At 42.4% G+C, this 25,802-nt stretch overlaps 1 protein-coding gene across 3 annotated transcripts in view; it reads right to left on the reverse strand.

Annotated features, from left to right (window-relative positions):
• Nucleotides 1–25,802, reverse strand: part of FKBP5 (FKBP prolyl isomerase 5) — a 66,946-nt gene that overhangs the window by 27,326 nt on the left and 13,818 nt on the right. Inside the window, exons 2-3 of one of the 3 annotated variants that reach the window (XM_066624376.1) lie at nucleotides 15,067–15,168; nucleotides 2,037–2,161 (exon numbers count right to left, since the gene is read on the reverse strand). In XM_066624376.1, coding sequence (XP_066480473.1) covers nucleotides 2,037–2,138 — 102 coding nt within the window. In that variant the 5' untranslated portion in view covers nucleotides 2,139–2,161; nucleotides 15,067–15,168. Of the gene's footprint in view, nucleotides 1–2,036; nucleotides 2,182–15,066; nucleotides 15,169–25,802 lie in introns of all 3 variants that reach the window. The other 2 variants (XM_066624375.1, XM_066624377.1) reach the window with 2 other exon arrangements.

Consider the following 25,802-nt stretch of genomic DNA (forward strand, 5'->3'; position numbering starts at 1 on the left):
AGTGGTTGGTGAGCCACGTTGAGGGTGGATTACTATAAACGTTTGTTTTCCTACTCAAACTGCTCCAAGACCTTTCTGTTCAAAAGCAGTATATAAATATTTACTCTGAACATCACCACCCTCTGAGAGGAGCTAGATGGCGTCAAGGAACAGGTACTGTAGTGTCTCATCAGTGTAACTCCCACCTCGTGCACATTTACCCGGCATCTATTTTACAGTATTCATACCAAAGTGAAGATGTTGCTCACCCAGACTTTTAGAGGGATGTAGTCTTTAAAAAAAACCCTCAATGCTATTTTCAATTCCACTCTCTGCTGTCTTATGTCCACTTTGAAGTTTATGTTTTGTGACTATTTTATATTTTGTGTGAGCTGCTTCAGACGCTATATTTAAGATACATCCTTTCGTACTCTTTTCTCTTAAGTGCTCCTTTCATTCGCAAAGGCAGCTCTGTTTGCATAAGGGGCGATTTTAAGCACTCTCGCCTTCCTTCTGTTACCTCTGGAAAATCTGGCTCCTGAAGGATGGTGGATGCTTGCACAAATGAAACTTTTTCTCTGAATGCAAGAAGCACTTTGAATAAAATCTACATATTTTCAATAAAAAGCCTACCTTCCTGGTGTGTTAGTTTTGTTTCATTTTTAAAATATGGGGGAGAATTCCAAAATGGCACCCTCCACCTATACTTTTAACAGCACAATCCTAACTTGCCCTGGAACAGGCAGGCCAGTGGACCTGCGCTGCATCCAGCACTAGTTTGCTGCTGGCTGAGGCTTGGCCTGAGGCAAGGGGAAAAAATTCCCCTTACCTCCGGGAGGGCCACAGCAGTCCCAAAGACATGGTACAGATCCAAACAGAGCAGAGAAGTCTGGAGCTGCTCTGCACAACCTAGGAATGGGGCTAGGATCTGGCAAAACTGCTGAATGTTGGCTCTGCCTTCTGCTCCCCACCTGCCCACCCACGGGCCCATCCACCACCCCAACCCGAAACACCTCCTCCCTCCCCTCCCCATGCCCCCCCGAACTCCACGTCAGCCAAGCTCAGTTGATGTGGACCTACCTGTCCTTGTCTGAATGGAGGCTGGATTTGGAGTGCGCGCCCCTGTGCCGGCCAACACAAATATGCTTTATGGCACGTTTACAACCCTCCCAGGCCAGTGCAAGAGACTTCTGCTGGCCAAGTCCTCCTTTAGATTGCACTCTAAGAGGTCAGTCTACCCTTCCTCCTCATTCCACCACAAAAGGAAACCAAGCTGACATGTCAGGGGAAAAGGTTAATTCATGGAACATTACGCAACATCTCAGGACATCACCTTTCAGACCCTGGAAGGTTCCATTAGAATCCCTGCCCTATTCAACCTGTTTTGTGTCCATTAAGCAAGACTGGATGGAATATACAGATGGAACTGTAGGACTTGTAGTCTAGAGCTAGAACTTGTAGTCTTGGTGTACAGGACTGGATCAGAGCGGGCTGATTTAAACCAAATCCTCACAAGACTGAAGTAATTATTATCTTCAGACTGGGTGACTCACAACTTTACTTAAGGAGAACTCAACAAAAAACTTCTTGAAAAATTGGAAACCAATTACTGATTTTCTGAAACAGAGAGAAGACAATGATTTGATGTATTATGGATTTGAAGATTGGTTTTGAAGGATTAGATAGTGATATAGACTACCATTTGTTAATGTTTGGACTTTATGTATCTAAAATATAACTAGTAGGAATTTTTTGGCTTCGCTCTTGCTACACCATTAGAATATTGTTTATGTATTTTATGTTTATTATAGTTAAATAAATAAATAAATAAATAAATAAATAAAGGGGGGAAAAAGACTGAAGTAATGATGATCTTCAGACTGGGTGACTTGGGTGGGTGATAGAACTTGTTACTGAAGTCCAGACTCTTCCTTGGCTCAGTTATTCAGGCTTGCAGTGTACCTAAATTCATTGCTGGGACTGGATATTTACACTCCCAAGAATGCTGCAACCTTTTTTTGCTGAGATTTGTATATAGGCCATTCACGTAGCCCTACCTTCAGAACTCCTCGGTCTTTGTTCGGTGTGATATCCTCGCCTTGTTCAGCAAGAGTCGCTGTCTGGACTTCTTCCTTCCTTGTAGCCTCATCAGTTGTCATGGTCTCATTTCACAGGCCCAGCCCTTGCAAACACAGACGCAAACTGTGAATGGAAAGTGATTTCCTGTCATGGGCATAAAGACTTACTTATTGCATCTGTATGATGTCTCAACATTGATCTCTCAAGTCAGGCTTGCTAGAAGCTACTTCCCATTCATACAAATTTTATACACAAAGGTGGAGTTGAAAAGCACTGTAAACTTATAAGCCTTATGGCCAAGTGTTCTATATTCAGACTCCTAAAACATGCTTCCTCCTGGAGGTTAACCATGTAGCAAACTGTATTTTAAAACTCCTTGAACTAAGCGGCATCCAAATTGATGCACCTTTCCTAACCCAGGAGTTTGCAGTGTTGGTGAGGAGGCACTGCATGCATTTTGGGGCATCACAGAGGGATAATGAGGATTCAGTGCCACCAAGGGAAGTTTTCTTCTAGGTAGTATGAGGACGCACATCCAAAACTCTTAACAGCTTGAAAATCTTCCTCCCAAAGTATTGTCCGGTATGTCCCAGCTCTTTCTGCCTTGATTCCAATATCTTGTTTCTACCTTCCAAGTATTTCAACCTGGATGTTTCAATACTCCCTGAAGCTCAATATGAATGAGACAAGGTTTGCTATCTTTACTTCCCAACAGTGTTGTTATGCTTGTTGCTCCTGGTTTTGCTGTGCATTGACCTTGATACAGCTTTTCCAGTCCCACTCCTCCATCTTTCACTCCACCCATGCCTGTTTTGGAACCACCATTTCAGCCAGCAAGAGAGGGGGGTAGACAACAGAACTAGGGAAGGAGCAGAGCAGGAAATGTATCAGTTACACTTCATGACTGCAGAGCTGTTAAACAGGAAGATTATTTGCTTTGTAAGCTATCAATGATTGCAGAAGTCTCATACGGAATGTTTTATCAAAGGACATAAAACAGAAAATATCGGTTCCAACAATGACAATGATCGATTGGTAAAGACCAAGTTATACTTCAGCAAATTAGATCTTTAATGCCTAGATTCTTTAATGGGAGGTCAGCCTTCCTGCCATCAATCCATTCATCAGTTTGTTACATGCAATCTAAAACTTGCTGGATATAAACAAAGCATACAAAATTAACCTCATGCAGCCAGAGAACACATTTACATCACCTAAATGCTACAAAGTAAAGAAAGGAATTTGCTACTCAGTTGTTTTGCTATCCCCCCAACTGGTATAGGTAATCTGAAAATGTGATGTGTGTTTATTTTATAAAACTATTTTGATACCTCCATCAAGCCTGTGGCCTAAACATCTGGAAGGAATTCCACAATTAAAGGGTTGTTATAGGCAATCAACCTTAACTGAAAATGAGAGGCTTGCTTAACTTAGCTGCACAAAAATCAGTGGGAAATATAAAAGGCTATTTAGATAAAACAAGAGGGGCTGAGCAGAGTACTATGTCTGATCATTAACTAGAAAGGCACACAAATGTGTTATTGACCCAGGAAGGATACTGTATCATCTACAGTTCTCTTTTTCAATCCAGCTAAAGAAAAATGCCTTCAGAAATTGTTCAACAGCAGAATTCCAACATGTCTGTTGTTTCACAAACACAACCCAGCACGTTAGCACAACTATCTGAAAATATTGGCTCTCGTTTAACATTTTTATTTCTCCAGATTGAGATGGATGGCAATCAATGTACTCCACCAAAACAAAGTATCCATCTGTGCTAATGTGATCAGAATCTGAACAGACATGCAAGACTTAACAAAAGTTTGGAAATGAGACACAAATTATTAGGCTTTATAATAAAAACAGAAACCCAAAACAATCAATGAACATTTTTTTAAAGGTCTGAAATGTTCCAAGTATTCTGAAATTTATTTAGCATCCAGGGCTATAACCCCAAACATAATTAAGACCAGGGCATAAAACCTGCCAGACAATATTATATTCCTATAGCCCTCTTCCAGCATTCAGACTGCTGGAAGAGATTCTTTTGCAAGTGGCACTAACATTTGAAGTACTTAAATTTGCTGCTGGTGTAGTAGAATGGAATTCTCTGCCCTGAACAGTTTGCTTGGCCTCCTAAGTTTCAGGCGGCATCTGAAAGCTATTATATTTTAGAGTGAGAAACTTTTTGGATTGAGTTTGGATTAAATTGGAGTTTGTGTCTTTTTTTCCTGTCCACTATTATGGTATCATTATCATACAATACCATACCATTGCTTTTAGGATGTGCAATGGTGGCACAGAGGGGAACTCTATTACACATGCAGGGGCCAAGTGCAGGGGCCAGTGGCATAACTTAGTTGAATGGCACGAAATGGGGAGGGAGTTAAGGTGAAAAGGAGTTCTCTCTGCCAAATCCAACGCCCTATGTCGGGTCTCCTGGCCTGACATGGGGCTACTTTACTCTGCACTTGCTAAGTAGCAAGCGCAGAGACAAGTAGTTCCATTGCAGAACTGTTTCCCTTACCTGGGGTAAGGGGATGAATGTCCCCTTCCCCTGAAGAGACATCAGGAACCACCAGTAGCTGCCCATGTCCATTGGATGCTGCAGCAGCGATATTGGGTGCCGCAGCAGCCCTTTTGGGTGCAGGGCAGTTCAGGATTGGGCTGCCCATCTGGAGGATTGGTCAATTGGAATTGCTTGTTGGCGTCCTGGGGCTACTCTTCCGGCCCTTCCCTAAATAAGTAAAGAAAGTGTACAACTCTCATAAGGACGAAAAAATAGAGGCACTAAGCAGGTTGTCAGTTTGACTGCACAAAGACACCAAAGTGGGGAGTTCGTGGGTCAATGGTCAGGACTGCCAAAGACCAAGGTATCTTATTTGAATCTGCCTAGGTGTTGAAAGTATTGCAGAGATTTTGGGGCTGGGGCACGGAGACACAGCAATTTTCAGTTGCTTAGGCCGGTGAGAAACAGAAAGGTGACTTACAGCTCAATCCTATTCATGTCTACTCAGAAGTAAGCCCCACTGAGTTCAATGGGGCTTACTCCAGGAAAGTGAGCACAGGATTGCATCACTGGAAAACAAACCTAAACAGGTTAGGCAATAGTCTTAACTAGTTCCAAGGAGGAAAGCAGAGCAAGGAAGCAGAGATTGTTTTCTAGAGCAAGGGGGTTCCCTGAGAGGCAGCCCAGTGGCGAACTGCAAAAAGACAGGTAGCTCAGCAGGTGCTGAAGGTGCACTTCACGGTAGTGCTAGGGGGAAGGGAACGAGGGGAATGGTGAAAGTTTGGAAAGGAAGAGAGCCTATCCTGGGTGCCAGTTGGCACAGCAATTCTTGTGCAGAAGATGGAATGGGGATGCTTAAAGCTGTACCGGTGGGTAGCTGATCAACTTACAAACATGGGCAGTAGCAAGCAAGACACAACAGCAGCAGCTAACTAAAAGAAATCTGCAACCCCACTTTTTATGTCCTAAATTCCCATAGGGAAGTACCAAGGCTACTGTAGGGTAAATTCATCAAGGAGCTTTCTAATATGCCTTGATGGTTCATCCCTGATTTGAAACAGGTGCTTCTGTTTTGCACACTGCCAAGAGCATGGCACAAACTTTAGACATGCTCTGGAGTCTAGGGCCTTGATATGCAACTCTTGATTAGATCTAGCCATGGAGTTGGTTAGAGAAGTTAGTTTTGGGGTCTCTTCTTTTGTGTCACTCATTACTTTGTTTGCTCTAAGGCAGGAAGGTCCCTGGATATGACTTTGGTTTACAGCAGAGGTATCCAAATTTTTGGCAGGAGGGCCACATCTTCTCTCTGACACTGTGTCTGGGGCCGGGGGAAAAAGAATTAATTTACATTTAAAATTTGAATAAATTTACATAAGTTTACATAAATGAATATATTAAAGATGAACTTATATGAATGAATGAAGGTCTTGAAATAGCTCAAGGCCTATAAAATGCCTTGCACAAAGCAAGGCTGACCTTTCCTTTGCTGCCACGACTGCATCACAGACATGAAACAGCAAGAAGTGGAGGAAGCCCTCATCCCACAGCTCACATGAGAGGTCAAGTAGTCGCCCTCATGCTGAGAGCATTTGCATTGGGCCAGTGTGGGCTACAACAAATCTCTGGAGGGCCAGCGGCTCATTGGAGACTAGGGGCTCCCTGAGGGCCACACTGTGATGCCTTGAGGGCCACAAGTGGCCCCAGGGCCAGGGTTTGGGCACCCCTGGTTTACAGTAATGGTTCCCAAACTATACACCACTGTACCCAAGGGCACTGCAGCAAACTCAGAGCTGCTATGGGATGTCCCCAGCAGATGTCAGAAAGAGAATAACCAATGAAAAATAAGGTGCCCTGCATGTTTAAGAAACCCTTATGCTATTTGGTGGCATGCTGTCCACTTAGGGCAGTCAAGTCTGCCTGCAACTATTTCTGGAATCCACCTACTCTTCCTACAATACGACAGTGTCATTAATACAAGGAAGTCCTGCTGTTGATTCTTGGAGATTCCCTAGCCTAGACCAATCCTGGCGGAATAGCAACAAATGTTTAAACTTGCTATAGTGCATTTCCTGCCAAGTCCCTCCTAATTTTTTAGATTACAAATAGTAATCATGGTCTGCTCCTCTGAGGAACCTTCCTTATACAGAGATAGTCTTGACACACTGACTTCCTGACCTACGAATTTGCAGCAAAACAAACACTTGAACTGACTTAAAAGTACTTGTAATCAATACACATTTCTTTCTACATGAAAATTACCTTCATGCAGGAAAAATTTGAATAGGAATCAGCCATTATAAATGGTTTTTGGTCATTTTTGTAAATGAAGGGCTAATTTTTGTAAAATCAGACATTACGTTCATCTTTGTTCTTCCCATGCAAGTCATTCATTTATTAATCATGAAATTTAAAAGGCAAATTCCCAGGAACTGTGCTGGGCACAGGACAGTGCAGTACTCATGTATTGTCTCAAAAGGTCCTAGATCACATCTGGCCTTGGGATAACTGTACAGACAACCCTCAAACACAGGGGGAAAAATATGTAATTATGACAATACTCAGAAGAGACACTAGTTAGTGTTCAAGCATGACTGGGTGGGAGAAGGGTCTGCAGGTGAATATCTATGTCTAAGGCAGTATAGGTTACAGTGCTTTTGGTACAACCACCACCTCTACATCATAGTAGAAGAGGCTATGATAGCAGTTGCCACTCAACTAGTTTACTGAACTTTCACAGATTCACTTAGAAAAACTTCAAGAAGTCTGTCACAAAAACCTCAACAGAAAGCCTGTACAGATTTAGGCCTTGATCCAGTTCTTGGTTCATGCTAAGTGGCCGTAGCTGGAGACAAATACTATTTCCATTTACATCCTGCCATTTCAGTGGGACCCAGAGGAACATTGCAGTACGGATATTAATGTGCATCCAGCTATTTATCCTGTCTGCATGAGCAAGCTTGCTTCCACATATAAATCCCCCTTTTTGATCAGGGCATGGCTTAAAACCACAGCACCATGCTACAAGCTGCATGTGCATGCAACACAAAGGTGTTCCCATTGTCCTATGAAATTCTAAACCAACAAACCAGAATACAGCACTCTCTGAGGTATAGCAGCACAAGACGCCAACAAAACTGGGGTCCTTATCTATGCTTCTCCAAACATCTATGCTTCTATCACTCATCAAAACACTTGCAAACACTGAGTGAAAGTATAATCTAGTGAATCTCTGCTGCAATTCTTTTATGAATGGAAAGGACTTCTCCCTTACCATATAAAAAAGTAAGTTGTCTAGCCCTGCAAAAGTACAATACATTTCAAGAGAATGCAATTTAACAATTAATGTCTTGTCTGGGCAATAACAGTATTTCTTCACAGAAGGAAAATTGTTAACAGATGGGAAGGGAATTTCACAGAAAAACTGTCATCTGGAATTTGTAATATAAAATAAAGGCATGGGTCAGTCATAATTTATTCAAAAAGAACAGAGACGAGAAACAAAAGAGATGGCAAAGTTTCAAACTGAAGTCATCTAATAGAAGCTGAAAATGAAATACGCTGTAACTTTTGAAACTATAGAGGAATTTCTTCATCATGAATCACTGTCAAGAGCAAGTAATTTTATTAGGAAAGGCAGATATAATTCGAACTGTTTTCCTGCTTTTATAAAAAAAAATTTTCATACAAGGAAGAGCTTTCCAGATATATACTGCACGACTTTTGGGGAAGTTTAAAACTTTATTTTTAATCTTCCTTCCCCTCCCCCACAAAAGTAAAGCAAAAATCTAAAAATCCCACAGCTATACTTCTACGGTTTTGTTTTTTTTAAACCATTAAACTGAAATAAGAAAATCCTAGTTTAATGCTAAAAGATGGTTTAGCAATTCTGTTCGGAAAAAGAAAAAATCTGTAGTGTTGCTCCCTCCCCAATTAACAAATGTACAAAATTTTGATATAATAAATTTAAAAGCAGCAAGCAGTATGACTGGGAATGGTGATAATAGCCCAGGATCCAAAGACCCACACCTAAAAGTTTGGGGCATTACCATTGAGTCATTTGAATTTTTTCAGATCTAAAATCTTCATATATCATCTAATTTTGAAAGTTTCCTCAATTTTAAAAACAATTAGTATTGTGATATAAGAACATAAGAACAGCCCAATGGATCAGGCCATAGGCCCATCTAGTCCAGCTTCCTGTATCTCACAGCGGCCCACCAAATGCCCCAGGGAGCACACCAGATAACAAGAGACCTGCATCCTGGTGCCCTCCCTTGCATCTGACATAGCCCATTTCTAAAATCAGGAGGTTGCACATACACATTATGGCTTGTAACCCTTAATGGATTTTTCCTCCAGAAACTTGTCCAAACCCCTTTTAAAGGCATTTTCTTACCACTCAATTGTTTTATTAGTATTCAATATAATAAAAAATTAATACTTCAATACACAGACTAACACATACGCAGCTATAAAGCACTGTTTGTTGTGCATCTATCACTTATATGGATTTTCAAATCAGGACACAAGCCAATCATTATGCTCCTTGTTTTGTGCCATGTGCAAACAGAATTTCCACCACCCACATGCAATGATACATGATAGCAAATATTGATAAACAAAGAACTCAGCACAAGATCCACTGCTGGAAAGGAACAGCTAAGTGATGCAACTGATGCTGTCCACATTTTACTACCATGATAATTACCTCTTTTCAAGTTGTTGTTGAAAGTTATGGGTGCCACAATGAAATTCCTAGATGCCATGAAGACCTGGCACCCGGGAGCCCTGACTTAAAACATGTGATAAAGATAGGTAAGGCAACAAACAACTGTCACATGTATTTTCCCTAAAACTAGATTTTTAGTTTAGATCCCACTAAATCCACACAGTCACTTCAACTCATTAAGCCAAAACAGAATATATTCACATTTACACACTGAACACACCAATGCATGACAAATAAAGCCTCAAGGCTAGTTCACTTACTCTATATCTCCTACCCAGAATGAATTTCTAAGTAGGAGAAACCAACACTTGTGCAAAGTTAGTGAATTTTAAAAGTTTATTTTCCCATGAATACTTGAGTCCAAGGAGACCCACTGTTGATCAAGGGGCTTACATAGGGGTAAGGGAAAATATTTACTTTATTTCTCCAAAGTCTCCCCATCAGCACCACAGCTGCATACTACGCCGGTGAAAAGAATAGCATTGGGTTGACCGTTTTATGCATCTCTCCAAAGATGATCAGGCACACAACCAATATTTCATATACAGCACTAATTAATGTACACATCCTTCCTGCTTTTTCCTCCAAAACTCAGAGTGGCTTACATGGGAGAAAAGCTATCAAGTGTTTCAATTAATAAACAGGAAAAAGTTTTATAAAGTACTTCAGAGACCCATGAAAAGCCAAACAAATACTTAACGTAATACTGTGATTTTATTGAACAACTTCGACAGCAAGAGGTATTTATAGAGAGGCCTGCCAGTATCTTTCAGTTAGCCAGACCTAGTTTAGTGTGTGCTAAGTAAGCTTAAGTCTTGAATCAAATCTGGGCTGGAGCGGCTTCAGATTCTGGCATGCTTGTTACAGGGAAACATTTTTGCTATTTGTTACAATTTCTAAAATTATTTATATTTTAAACTGCCATTCTCACAAAGGACTCAAAGCAACTTACAACCATCAGTTGACTAAAAGCAATAATATAACAATAAAAAGCAGATAAGAACAAGCAGTAGTAACAATAAAAATCACCTTAGGCAAATTCAACAGACAAAATGACAGCGAACATAATTCAGCAAAGATTTTAAAAAGCTCTCTAGAAAACCACATCTTCAATTTCTAATGGAAGATCACCAGCAGGGAAGGTTCCAATCACACCTCAGGCAGCAAGGAATTTGGTAGGGCAGTGACCACCAAAGAGAAGGTCCTTTTGTGCATCTGCCAGCCAAACCTCAAAACGCATTGTGACAAAATGCACCAGGAAAGAAGGTTTCCCTAAGAATATCTTATGGGACAGGCATAGATATCTTACGTGAAAGAAGGAAGATACCTTTAAAGCCTAAACGGCTTGGGGCCAAGGTTACAACTAAGCCCTTGATTCATGTCTAGAAACAAACTGGCAGCTGATACAACAATTAAACAGTCTTGCAGCAAGCCAGCAAGAACAATTCATACCTAAACAAGCTTCCTTCCAAACATGTAAAAAGATGCTGTACAAGGGGAAAAATAACTCACATCTGGAACCTGGAGAGGAATGATCACACATTCAGAGTCACCAATCATGTGGTGGGAGAGAGGCCGAAGATACTCTCCAAGGGTAGGTAGGTGAGATGATTAGGCAAAATGATGAGGGTTGCAACAGTGGCAGATTGCAGGAAGGACAGAGAGCAGAGGATTCAGGGTACCCTTCACCCCAACTCGGTCACTGCTACCCTCCAGCCTGCTGCAGATGCATCCTGCACAGATCCACTTTCTTCCTGCTAAAAGCAAGTGGAAAAATGGATCACCTGCCTCATTACTTTGTTCCTGCTGTAGTTTCTTCAGACATAGAAGTGCAGGACTTCCAGTTTGATTTACATGGGCCACGTGAATGAAGGTGTGCCTTAATCAAGCCAACATCAAAAGTGCCTTTAAATCAAACCAGAAGTTCTGCACTTCTACAACTGAAGAAGCCACAAGAGGAGTGCTGTAAGAGGCTTTTTAAAAAATTATGCAGAAGAAGCAGACCCAGGGCAGCTTTAGACAGGGATTTGGGATGCACCACTGCCAACTCTTCCCCTTTCTCTCTCAAAAGAAGATTGGTACTGACAATTAACAGGGGAGACATTCACATACAGGACCATTCACAGTACACTCTGTTGATGTATGCAGGACTACACTGCTGATAAATGGAGTTTTATTTATTAGCATACTAAAATGTACATGTATGAATATGAACATAAGAGCAGCTCTGGTGGATCAGGCCAAAGGCCCATCTAGTCCCGCTTCTTGTGTCTCACAATGGCCCACCAGGTGCCACTGTGACAACAAGAGACATGCATCCTGTTGCCACTACTTTGCATCTGGCATTCGGAGGTAGCCATATATAATATAACCAACAGCCAAGAATATAATTTTCCATAATTTGACATAGGTACCTGGTATTGCAAACGACATGTCTTAACCATATCACACATGGAACAAGAACACTAAAATTATACTCTACATCAGTGTTATTCAAACTGTGAGGCGCGGCTCTTTAGGGAGGCACCAGGAACTCAAAGGGGAGGCGCAGGATGTCCTCTCGCAGCGATACAGTCATACCCCTGGGCAGAATAGGAGCCCGTCTTCTGCCTGTCGTCTGCACTTTTTTTTTAAAGCAAAAGAAGCAGGAGTTGCTCAGCTGCTAGAGTGGCTGCCGCCGCCCCGCCCTCTTCCAAGCATGCTCGGCTTGAAGTCCTTAACCCTCGCTGATCCTTGTCTGGTTGGTTCCTAGTTCCCTGCCTGGGATCGCTTCTCATCAAAGTGAAATCTCTCTTTTCAACCCTCCCTCTTCCACTCCCCCCTTTTGATCTCCAAACTTTCCCGCTTTCCTCCCCCTCCCCTTAAAGTTGTTCCCATGCAGTTGGCAAAGGGGGAGGGGAGAGACAAGCACACACTTTACTTGGCCAGGAGCAGAAAAAGTGTACTGTTTTTAAAGTGATTTATTAATCTTGTTGTTTGACTGAAGAGGAGAGGCTGTATTTTTAAAGTGATGAATCTTGCTATTTCAAGGGAATACTTATCAGACATTGATGAAGTGATTGCCAGCCCAATCCTATCCACACTTTCCTGGGAGTAAGCCCCATTGACTCTAATGGGACTTACTTCTGAGTAGATATGCATAGGCTTGAGCTGTGTGTCTCCTAGTATAGGAGGTCAGTATAGGAGGTCAGCTTCCTAAGCAAACCCTTATCTGCTCTGATATATTTTCATGGTCTACTTTTGTTTCCCCTACCAGCTGCTGGAAAAATTTAATTTCATTAATTAATAAAGGGTTCAATCCTATCCAAGGAGAATGGGAGAAATGACTAGTTGGATTGGGGTCCATAGGGGTGTGTGTGTGTGTGTGTGTGTGTGTGTGTGTGTGTGTAATGTTGGTCAGACTGGTTGTTCACATAGTTCATTTGATAAAACAATTCTGTTGGTATGCTTACAAAGTTTAAAAAAATGAGTCCTCCTGGACCAGACAAAATCTAACTACTCCAGCATCCTGTCTCCAACAGTGAACAGCAGCTGATCATTTATAAAGTATGTATATTGCTGTGTATTAACAATATATTTTTAAGATCTGCATTTAATTAATGATATGATTAATATAATTAATTTTAATATAGTTAATATATATTTAATATTTATTATATTATAATAAATATATTATAATATTATATTTAATATATTTAATGTAGTTAATATTTTTGGCCACTTCCTGTTTAATGATGTCACTTCCAGCCCTCAGGAACATGATGGGGAGCCACTGGCCGGAAAAGTTTGAGTAGCACTGCTCTACATGGATGCTGTTAAGTTAGGAGATTTTCCTACAAGCTCAGCTGCACAGTTCTTTAAGCAGAAAAATCTTTAGCAGTCTATTACCCTATGCGATAGTTTGACATGTTAGTCAGTTATTTTGATACCTGACTCACCGCCCAAGAAGGCACATTGTGTTCTTCCCGGAACTACTTCAAAATTAGAAACACACTAAAACAGCTCCAAACTTTAGTTCAGACATACACTGCCTCAAATTCTAAGTTTCTTGTCTTCATTTTTAACATTTAACTTTTTAAACAGATCATCACTTTGTGGTTTAAAATATTATTTGTGCTTAATGTTATTACTAAAATAACCCCTATACATACTAAGATATACTAAGATATACTATTATTTGGTCTTTCCTACATTTAGAATTGTTTTAAGATCAAAACTTTAAGAAGCAATTAACTTGTTCCCCCAAAATATGATCCTATTTACCTTCCAGATTGCGTGTTACTCAAAAACCAGGAAGTGCATTATACTGAAAGCAACCATGACAAAAAATTTTCTGATTAATTAAGCTTAATCTCTCTGCCACTGAACCTTATTGCTAAATGAACAATTTGAATCAAGAACAATGTAAATCTGGATAAACCTCACCTCTTCTACACAAGCACTGTTGACAAAAAATTTATAGCACTGATGGCATAGCTCCAGTCTTAGAAGAATCGGGATTATGTCATCAATAGCCAGGGGCTAGCAAAGACTGCCATATTTACCCATGTATAGTACCTTCCATGTCTTACATTATTTTATTTATGTTGAATTTTAATTATAAGCTGCTCTGGGAGTCAATCTGGGCTGAAAAGAAGGCTACAATAAAAAATAAATTAACATGTACACAACCAAGCAACACTACAATGAGTCGTAATGGCTAAAACTACTGTGGCGTTGTTTTCCTGAACATAGTTCATCAATGCCAGGGTACACTCCTTCAGGTATTCTACAATACAAGGAAGAACATCTACAGGTAATTGATTCGGCATCTCCAACATGCTACCAATAGTAGCTTTCCTACTATGTGTAAGGTGAAGTAAAATTCTGTTGATCTATGTCTCTGAAAGCTGTTCAGGTTGTGAAGTAAACATCATAAATATCATTTCCCACCACGGCTTGTGCATATGAAGGAAAGTTGGCCAATACAGGTACCCATCACTTAACAACGGGGATACATTCTTAGAAAATGCCAATAACACTGTCATTATGTGAACCTAATCCTTTGCCTTTGTGTTGGTGGTGCCCGAATGCCTCACTCGGAGGCCACAGGGGCCTCTTCCAAGTTGCCCTGGGTCTATGACCTGCTCTATTGGCCTCTGTGGGCTTGAATACTGTACGTGGTGGAGGAGGGGTGATGCAGGACTCTTTCTTCACCTGAAACATCTTTCCTTAACTACTTTTTCACGGTCTCAGAGGAAGAAAAGCAGCTGGGGGTAGCAGTTTCAAGGAGAATGCCCCCTGCTTACAGTACCAGCTATATTTGATTAGCAACAACTCATGTCCTAGAAACACAGGTCTGCCACCATCACATCAACTAGACCTTGTGTTAAGTACAGACAGGGCCAAAGTCAGGCTAATGCAAGGCTAACTACTTACACCCTCCCATGTGACTGCAAGATTTAAAATTAAATGCATTTTCACTTTTTATGTGTTGTGTTATTTATCTGAACAAATTTAAGTTGTCAGTTGCATTTTTAACATGAGTTAAAAATAATCTGTACAGAACTGTACCCCTCTCAGGCCAGTACTGTGCCCCTTTGAGGCCTACGCCCTACATGGCTACCTAGTTGGCCTAATGATAGCATGGGCCTTCGGTACAGAAAATATACTCTGGCAGTAGGGAAATGAAACAATTTAGCAGGGAAGGGGGAGCAGATTATTTAATTACTCTAGATTTTTCCGGGTTTCAAGACAGCACTAAGACGTACTAAATCAGAAGTCCACTTACCCTGGATGTAACTGTCATCAATTTTTTTTCTTACAGTACCAGCTATAAGCTACAAATAAGTAGTCTTCATAACTGGCAATATATCCAGTGTCGTCAATGTACCTGCAAGGGGAGGGTGTTTGGAAGAAATTACTGCTGAGACAACATCATAGTGAACTAGTAGAAGCTCTACATAGTGACCTGTGATGCTAGATCAAGGCATACGATGTATTCAATGCTTGGTGACATACCTGATAGCATCACACCAGGCAAAATCCAATAACCTTTTTCAGAAATGCCATCCACTCAGTACATAACAACTCCATCATGTGTCAGATATATATTTTAGACTTTGAGCTTGGATAAAGAGTCTTTACAAACAGCAATGCCGGTGCTGGGCCAGCTCTGGCGCTGGACCCACGTTCCACTGTTCAGGAATAACCCAGAACGCCAGGCGGTGGAGAGGTGGCATTCCGGGGTGGGGGGAGGGAAGCCATGGGGGCAATGGAGAGTCGGCTGGCAGGTCGCCACTGCCACCCAACTGCTCCAAAGAATGTCATGTTCACAACAGCATAAAGCACATTTTGCTGCCAGAATGTTAGTTCCAACGGCATAAGGGCAGTTTAAGATTGGGCTCCTAGACTGCTATCCTATACTCAGTTCCCTGGAAATAAATCCCATTGAACACTGTGTAAACATACACTGAGTAAACATACATAGGATTGCATTGAAAGACTCAGATGATTCTTAAGAATAAGAAAATTTCATCATTAACAGCTACAAACACAAGACAAATCAATTTATTCCATTCAGCTATAACTGCCTCTCTAACAATATTTCTGCCCTCAAAAAATGCATTTGCTGTTCTTTATTGCATCTTATAAAGTCTTTTTTTGCATAGCTGCAGCAGTCTGGGTCAAAAGCCTATTGTGTAGTCATGGAATTTCCCTTTCGGCAGTTTTCCTTTCAGGATATATTAATATCTGTTCAACCAGGACAGGAAAATGTCATCTTAGCATCATACTGACTGTACCTGCCAATTGTGTAATTGTTTGCAGATGTCTTCACTATCACAGCTATGGTGTGCCTTAATACACAGGTTTTTAATATATTCGTTTTAAATATGTCAAACAACTAGTTTTTGAACATGCTAATTGGAGAAATGGCTTCCAATCTTATGCAACATGAAAAAGACAGAATACTAAGCAGACTGAGCTAATTCAATTCTTTTCTAAGATGCAATTTGTTTATGATTCATGCGACTAAATCCACATGGAAAATAAGATATACAGTGGTGCCTCGCATAACGAAATTAATCCGTTCCGCGAGTCCTTTCGTTATGCGAGTTTTTCATTTTGCGAAGCGCGTTTTCCCATAGGAATGCATTGAAATTTAATTAATGCGTTCCTATGGGCAAGAAAAGTCAGAACAAAGTCAAATTTGGTTTACAAAGTGTTTATTAAGTGCTCTTTAAAGGCATACATACTGTACAGAGGATTTCAAAAACAGGGGGATGCTGAGTGGGGAGTTTGAAGGCTGTAATCCTGTGCACACTTTCCTGGGAGCAAGCTGACATGAAAATCCTCCCCTTACTAGGGTGGACGGGATCATAAAGGGACATGACGATCCGCCCCTTACTAGGGTGAACGGGATCATAAAGGGACATGAAGATCCGCCCCTTACTAGGGTGAACGGGATCATAAAGTGACATGACGATCCGCCCCTTACTAGGATGGACAGGATCATAAAGGGACATGAAGATCCGCCCCCCTTAAAACAAACCAGGACAATAAAAAAAATTTAGTTATGCGAAGCATAAGTCATAAAAATTTGTTATGCGAGTTACCAAACTTCGCACACCGCTTTCGTTCTGCGGGTTTTTCGCTGCGCGGGGCATTCGTTATGCGAGGTACCACTGTAGTTGACCACATCTTATGCAAGGTTGGCTTGTAAAGCCAAAATTGTGAACAGGGCATCTCACATTAGACACAAGATGGAATCCCTGCAGACACTGTAACCTGCGGATGATGAAATCCATGGGTCTGGGCACCTGTGACCTTCTGGAGACAACAGGAGCTGTGCTCCCAATGCCTCAGGGGGGTGTTCTGAGGGCCATGGAGGCCATGTGCATACAGCCACCCACCACTTTGCAGTGATGGCCTGGCTGCACAGAATGGCAGATTGCACTTTGTGACCACTAAAACATGCTGCACTGCTAGAACCCCATGCTTCAGGGTACTCGACAGACGTCCTTAGTCTTTTTGCCCTACATTCAAGAATGCCTAGTACTTGAAACGTATACTCTCATCACAGCACTACAGCTATCTAATTATGTATCCACACCATCCAGTTCCTTTTGCAGAAAAGAGCAAGCTTTGTAAGCTTTCTGTTCATCCTAGAGTGTTCTTCCCCTGCTATTTGTATGTTTGAAGTTTGCACCAACAAAGACTACGTATATCCACTGGCAACAAGAGCTTCTGTTTGCTACTTGAAACAGGAAGGTGGAGTTACTCTAGCTAGAAAGTGTTCCAGGAGCAGGGTGATGCATTCCACCCACTATTAGCAGTCCTACTCATCAGTAGGTACCTCCAATTTGCAGCCTTTCCAGCCAGTGGGCCTACATCTAAGAAACTGGGTCACGTCCTTGACAACTCTGTTCAGTGTTCAGACATCACATAGAATAAGCCAGGGAAGCAAGTACCTCATTAAAGAACTGAAAACTTTCCAGCAATAAAGCCCAGAAGTGAAACAATCAAAGTCTTCCCCAGGGCTGTGGTATAAACTATACCAGCTTGCTCTCTGATGGAAGCAGCTGTAGTTTCCAGCTGCCAAGATAAAGAAAATAAACAACAACAGATTGAGACTCGTAAAGATTGGGAGCTGGTTTGAACTAGCAACACTTGTGAAAAGTGGAAGTGTTTTAGATCTATGAGAGCTACCAGAAAACACAAGCACCATAGAAAGTACCTCATGCTGCCATTTAAAAACACATAACACAATGGTTCCCAAACCTTCAGGCTTCCTGACCCATCTAGTCATCCGCAGTGAGTCGTGGACTTGCAGTTGGTTGCCAGACCGCTGAGCATTATGGAGCATGACAGCTAAGCCACTTCTGAATTGCACTGGCATGCAACCTGTGTCATTTCCCAAGCCATGCCCCTGTAATACTATGTGATCCCATATTGTGGGTTGTGACCAATTTTTGGTTAGTCATGGGCCTACCATGACCAGGAAATGCAGGACAGCCTGGGGTGTGATGTGGTGCAATGTGGCCAATGATACAGGTCATATACTAGTATGATCCAGAAGAAACTTCCACACTGTGCACCATGCTGCCCACCAGCTTCCTGGTTGCCATGGGCTGCAACCCATCAAAAACCAGGTCACAACCCATCCTAGTTTGGGAAATGCTGCCAAAATATGTATCAAATAAAAATTCAATCAACATCATAGGCTTAATTTATCATCCAAGAAGCACAATATTAAAAGTATATCTGTCCAAGGTAACACAATAGCTAATAAGAAAACATTAAGTTGCATTTGTGCAGAGTGAGAAAAGTAGAATTCATACAAACAATCTTAGCACTTGCAAGGATTTGCCTTCCTGCTGTCTAGAAAAATCTCCTGCACATTTACAAGTATAGATGTTTTTAACACTAGGACAGGCAATAGTTTTTCACAGATATTCCTAAAGTCCAAGAAATAAGAGATCCCAAGCCCATGCATGTAAAGGAGAGATTAAAGTTCACATTCCGGAAGGGCTGTTCACACAGTACGAGAAATGAACCAGCAAAGAAGCCAACACACAGCAATCTTTACAATAATTGCTGAGTGAACTGAAGAGAGGGACCGTGCATTATGAAGAGGCCTAAGAAACCAAACTTCAACAAAGACATCCTTTAAAATCTATGTCACTGCATATATTTCTAGCAAATCTTATATGCTAGTGCAGTGGTTCCCAAAGTCCTACTTGGATTGTGGGGTCCCTGTCTGTATGTGAGGGGAAGGGAAGAGGGCAGCAATGTGATCGCTGTGTTCACCTGCTGCAGGGCAGGGAGCGGTTTTTCTAAACTTAACTGGGAGTCACTAAGGTTCTTCAGAGGGTCTGGGAGGCTGCAACCCCCTCTGCAGCCTTCCTGGAAGCTTCAAAACATAGGAAAAACCCACTTCCTGTTTCAGAAAGAAAACATCTGAAGCTTCCAGGATGGCTGCAGAGGGAATTGCAGGCTCCCCAGACCCTCTGAAGAGCCTCAGCAACCCCCGGGTAAGGAAAAAACCCTCCCTGCCCCGAGCATAGCTCCAAAATGAGCAGAAATGTGTGCTCAGCTATGCTGTGTTGCCAAGAGATAGTGAAGAGCGAAAAAAGAAAGGAAGTCATGTAAAAGACACTGCTATACTGCTTTTCAAACACACCATGAGATGTCTGACAATGAACTATCTGAACTATTTACATTGGCATCCCTGCTATCCCATTCCCACTATTATTGTTATTATTATCAACAGTATTTATATCCTGCTTTTCAACAAAAAGTTCACAAAGTGGTTTACAGAGAAAAATCAAATAACTAATGGCTCCCTATCCCAAAAGGGCTCACAATCTAAAAAGATGCAAAAGAACACCAGCAGACAGCCACTAGAAAAGACACTGCTGGGGTGGGAGAGCCACTTACTCTCTCCCTGCTAAATAGAAGAGGAGCACCCACTTGAAATAGTGCCTCTTACACGTTAGCAATATCCTCACTCGGTAACTGCCAGTCATCGATATGTTTGATGACTTTTCCTCTTACCCTTTGGAAAAAGCCATTTCAAGTTTTCAATGCTGGCCATTTTCCAAGAGTGTAGCACCTGCATAAATCAAGAGCTGCCTATACCGTGTTGACTAGCACTTCTCAACAACTATGAAATAAAGAATCAAATGTATTCCAACAGCAGTGCTACATTAAGTAGCCTACACCAGTGTTTCTCAAAAGTCACTGCTTCCACCCCATGGACCATCATTTGAGTAGCACAGGCCTACATGACACTGGCTTACACGAGACTGTACATGTATGATATCACACACACAAAAAATAGTTAACTCATTAGCTATCTGCTGTCCTACTTCTGAACAGGAAACACAATTCTGAAACTGAGTTTCAGTCTTAAAATAAATCTCATGAACAGCAATATGTGCTCCTACCCTTCGGCAACTTCCAGCATCATCTTTAGCCCTTCAACTGGCTAAAAACGTTAACTGATGACTTTCTTCCCATTAGCGTTTTTCCTGTTTCTCCGTTCAGGAATAACAATAACAATCAAGATTAAAAATTGTCCTAGCTTCCCCAAGTGGCAGATAATGATTGTTTAAAAACTTCTGGAGTACGATACCAGTGTTTTTTGATGCCTTAACAGAACCGATCCATTTTGCACATCCTAATCAGCATTTCTTTCCACAAATGTAGGGTTGCAAATCTGTGTCAATAGTTCTTATTCTATTCCGTTTCTAATACATTTTTTTAAACCAAAGTTTCTCCCCCAAAATTCAGGCACGAGCTTTCTATCTCAGCTCTGAAAAGCTTCATGTATCTCAAGTGATTGGATATACTCATTTGTTACCAGGGTAGATCTGATTTAAATCAAATTAATTCTGACTCATTTTTTAAATAAGTAGTACACTTGTTTGCTATAACATAATACACATCACAACTCGTGAGTAGGTTTCCAGTTTTAAGTTTCCATGTAAGTAGGTTTCCATGTAAGTCCACACTATACATTTTAAATAATTATTTATTCTGAAAAATAAAACATGTGCAGCGCAATCCCATTTTGGACTGGAACAGGCAGGCCAGGAGGCCTGCACTGTATCCAGTGCAAGACTGGGGCCAGAAGTAGCTCAGCCGGAGATAAGGGGAAACTTTTCCCCTTCCCCCGATAAGGCACCACAGCCCCAATGGGTCTCCTCGGACTTGCACCACCTCAGGAGGTGGCACAAGTCTGAGGAAAACGGACTTCAAGCCGCTCGGTACTGCTTGGGGAACGGGGTGGGGATCCAGCATAACTGCCGGGTCCCAGCCCCTCCTCCCACTCCCCGTCCCCTGCCCTGGAATGCCTCCCTCCCACCTCCTCCATAGACCCCTGTCTTGGCCGAACTCAGCCAACACAGTGCTCCCTCCCCAGTATGGCATGGAGGTCTGTGGACCTTATGCATTATGGTGGTAATGCAGCCTCTGTGGGCCAGCACACATCCCTGCGCCGGCCCAGCTGACTCCCAAGGAGGTGTAAATGTCCCTTGCACCTGCCTAACATATAGTTAGGATTGCGCCCTTTATATATTTTTAAATAAAGCTTATTTTTAACTAAAAAATTTTCAAACCCTAGTCATATTTTACAGGAACTTCATTAAAATATTCCTACACTGTCTCTTTTACAGCCCATCACCATTATACATTTTCCCTTCTAGTGAGGGCAATGGTACAGTAGACATCAAAACTATGGAGACTACACTGAAAAGACCTTAAGCCTTCAAACAGCCCAATCCTAATGGCAGCAGCGTCACCAGGCGTTGTGGCACCAAAATGGCAACTACAGCTCTGCCGGGACTGCAGGAAGCCTCCTCGGGGGAAGGGGACTTTCACCCCTTCCACTGAATAAGGGTGCAGGGGTTGCAGTGGGTCTCCTGCAGTTTGCACCAGCTATTTTGCCAGCACAGACTAGAGGAGCTCCCTGTTGGGCTTTTCAATCTAGCATGTAGCATAGGATCTCTCCCACCCCCTCCTGACCGGTTTCCTCCTCCCTTCCTCCCCAGAACATCTCTCCTCTTGCCCAGAAACCCCCACCACCATTTGGCAGTGTGTCTTACCACAAGTGCTCCCCTGGCATCAGCTTCTCAGAGCTGATTGACATGGGCCCAGCGCTGGTGCTCCTTGCTCTCCCAGTGCGGTAAATGCCCTTTACTGCATGTTTGTTAACCAGCAGCGGTGCTGGGGCAGTATAGGATTGAGCCCTAAGTCTATAATTCTATTGACTCTTACCTGGAAGGAAGCTCCATTGACTGTAATGGGACTTACTTCTGAGAAGATATGCATAGGCTTGGGCTTCAAGACGTATTGCTCATATCCTTTCAGCTTTTCTTCTATTGCTTGTCCCTTCCTTCTTGCATTTATCATCAGGTTTTTTCTCCTAGCCCAGGTGGGCTCTACCACCATTAATCCTCTTTTCACTGTGTACAGTCTGAAAGGGTGCACTTTCAGAAAGAGACTGGGTAAGTGCTTGACTTTGTCCATAGAAAACTGCAGAGGAACAACAGATAGGCTTGCTACTTTGAGGGAATCAGCATCACTCAAGCAGCATATCGAAAACAATTCTGGAAATTTTAATAGAGCTTCCAAGATTTCCAATGGACAGCAATACCTTCTATTGTGGATATGTTCCTGGAAATCAAAACGCTATGCGAAACAGCATTATAGGAGGCAATTATAACACTGTTCTAACTGAGATGATGGGAAGATGATGGGAGGAGCTGTTCCCAGGAGGATGAGCCAGGTTGTGACTCATCCTTGGGAACTACAGGCTTATTGAAGAAGGCGTTTAGGGTAGATTGCCTTATCCATTGTTTCTTCTCTCAAGGCATTTCCTGGTAGCAAGCAATTGGCCCCATGGTAGCTAGAATACACTGCTATCCATAATCTAGCAACTGTTGTTACTAGAAGGTGCTGGACACTTGTTCTGCAAGTAAGTGAACTCATTTGGTGCCCTTGCATGTATACAGAGGCAAACGAGTCCAAGTTTTGAAATATAGAAATGAATGGCCAGGACCACTGGCCAATCACACAATGTCACATTTGCATATACATGTGGCTTTTCAGGCCCTACCTCCCCCAGCCCCCCCAACAGCAACTCTTCACTCTCCAGGCATTTGATGAGGCACCCACAGCTCATTCAAGGAGACAAAGAGGCAACTACTCTATGCATGTACAAAAGCATACTTTGGCATTACCTTGGATTCCTGCCTAAGTGTGTGTAGATTAACTTCCAGCCTAATCCTATCCCCTTCTCCCACCTGCACAACTAGCGTTGCACTGGTGGAGGCTGCTTTATGACAGTCGCAAAACAGCCTTCACTGATGCGTGCTGAAGGCCGGAGTGGCCTCTCACATGCCGGTGGTTCCATGGATACCTATCAGAGCAGGTGAGCCCAGGCAGGGGGTTGGGCCAGGGAGGGGGTTGAATGGGGCAGGTGGGAAGAATGGGGTACTGATGGGGTGGATTAGGTCCAGGAGGGAGTGGGATCAGCAGCAGTGTACACCAAATCCTGACTCACTTCCAAGGCCTGATTCACATTCCAGGATCAACATGAACTTGCACCAGCAAACGAGCTGGCACAGGTCTGAGGTGACCCACAGTGGCTTGCTGGGGCTTATTCCAGGGCAAGAAGCAAATGTCCCCTTTCCCAGAGGAGACTTCCAGTATCCAAAAATCTCCCATGAGATGTAGCAGAGGCTGCGCCAGCACCACAGCATTGCCACATGGGAATTTAGGTAGATTGGGGTGCCCACATCCTAAAGTAATTTAACAAGAATTATGAACAAAATGTTAAACCATACATTCTGTACCATTTCCCAAAATAAAATATACATATCATTTGATAATTATATATAGTTAAAATAGATCCTCCTGGGCAGTATGAACTATTGAGTTGCAAATCAACATGTGTTCTTGATTACAAAAGCAATTAGTATACGTTTTTGTTTACAAAATATGAACAAATGCGAAGCTGATTTTAAAAACAGGCTTTATTTCTGGGTGGTTTATATCACTCCACTTTGGGAATAACACACAGTGTTTTAATCTGAATTTATATTGGCCAATGATGGTAATTATGCTTTACAAGTTCCCATCCCAACAATATTCTTAAGTACACCTACTCTTACTTCTCCCATAAGAGTAAATGGCAGCCATTCAGATATCTGGGGGGAAAGCCCTGCTCCTAGGGGCAACATGGGAATGGGGTCCTAATCTGCTCCTTGCCTTCAACACTAGGCAAGGCAACACTAGGCATCTTTCCATTCTTTACCTGCCATAATGACCAACATTTTGCTATTAATCAGAAAGCAACAATTTAGACAAAGCACCACCAATAACAGCAGCAATATTCTATGTTAGCACAGGATTTGTATTCAAACAATTTGTTTTTTAGACAGAAAACCTGTTACAGGTTCAGACAAACACTGCACATTTAGGCTTAGGTTTGTAATTAAATTCTGGAACTGAGGATTCCAGAATTCCCCCCAGTAACTGTTTCCCCCCAGTTACTCACCTTACCCCAGTTCCAAGAAAAGCCAAACCCACCTCTGAAGGTCAGCTGGGCTAATACAACTGGGTGCCAGTTATGCTTTCACTCCTCTTTAGCCCATTTCCCAAACTTACTTTGCAAGGGAGGAGAGGGGGAAACCAGTGGTTGGGAAGGCCAAGGAGGGAGAGGATTTGTCCAACTTCCTAATGTCATAATAGAAACTTCTGCACATGCTCAGGAGACTCCATCACCACTGGGAACTATCATTTTTAATTCTTCCTTGCTGAATGGACTGAGCTAGGAGGAAATAAAGTGTATACAGTATGTTCTTGGTAGTGATGGAGGCTTCCAAGCATATTCAGAACTTTCCACTGTGTCACTTAAAAATGGGCCTCTGCTACTCTTACCTTCTCTATTGCTGTTCTGTCCTCCTATCACCACGCAACATGTTTGGAAAGGGGAGGAGGAAAGAAGCAAGAGCTGGGGAATTCGGCAAACAATAAAGAATTGGCAGGAAGCAATTCCAGACCCAGTCTTTCTGAGCTTTCAGTGAACTCTTGGCAAAAGCCCAAGCTCTCTCAAAGAGTTCTCCGAGAAAATTTAGGAAAATGAGGCCCATTTCAGATCAACAAGGGATAATTTTGTTCTTCACTACACAGAGGTGAAAGTTAAAGAAGATTGGTAATCCTCTTGCATAGGCTAAATGGGTAATCAATGCCCCAATAATCTGAATTTCAAAGCAATAAAACTTATTTCATTTGAAATATCACCATAGCATGTACCCCTTATAGTACTGAAGGCAGTTCATCTGTCAGTTCCAAACTTTTGTCTTAAGTAGACTCAACGGAATTTATTCATGTTCAGGAACCACACATTGGTTCTTCCAACCCCTGGCTGAAAAGGGAAATGTACAGAATTCGCACTCAGTCCTACCCAACTTTCCAGCACTGATCCAGCTGTACCAATGGAGTGTGTCCTGCATCCTGTGGGGGGGAGAAACCATGGTGGCCTCCTCAAGTAAGGGAATATTTTTCCCCTTACCTTGGGGCTTCATCAGTGCTGGAAAGTTGATTAGGATTGGGCCCTTAGAGTTGTAAGGAGACAATGCTCTACCGAAGCAGCTGCCGTTATCTGTATTGCAGTTCGTGTGTGAACATTAGCCTCACCACAAACAGTGCATGCTTTAAAACTACTGCTGCTTACCACTGGCAGATGAGGAAGATGGGGCAAATGCCCCGAGCGGCGACCCTCCAGGGGCGCCTCCTCAAGCCTCCCCCTGCTGCCTGCACGCTTTTTAAATTAAAGGGAGAGAAGCAGGCAGCTTAAGAAAAGCCTCCTCCCGACAGAGGAGGGGTGCCCAGAAGCATTCCTGGAGAGGCAACAAGAAGCTGCCTCTCCGGCAGTGCCTCACTGCCAGTCTGGGCCACCCCCCTCACCCTCCTACTTTATAGGAGGAGAGGAAAGGTGCACCCTAGAGCGTCAACATG

Source organism: Tiliqua scincoides, chromosome 4 (genome assembly GCF_035046505.1).
Source record: "Tiliqua scincoides isolate rTilSci1 chromosome 4, rTilSci1.hap2, whole genome shotgun sequence".
In the NCBI taxonomy this organism is placed as follows: domain Eukaryota; kingdom Metazoa; phylum Chordata; class Lepidosauria; order Squamata; family Scincidae; genus Tiliqua; species Tiliqua scincoides.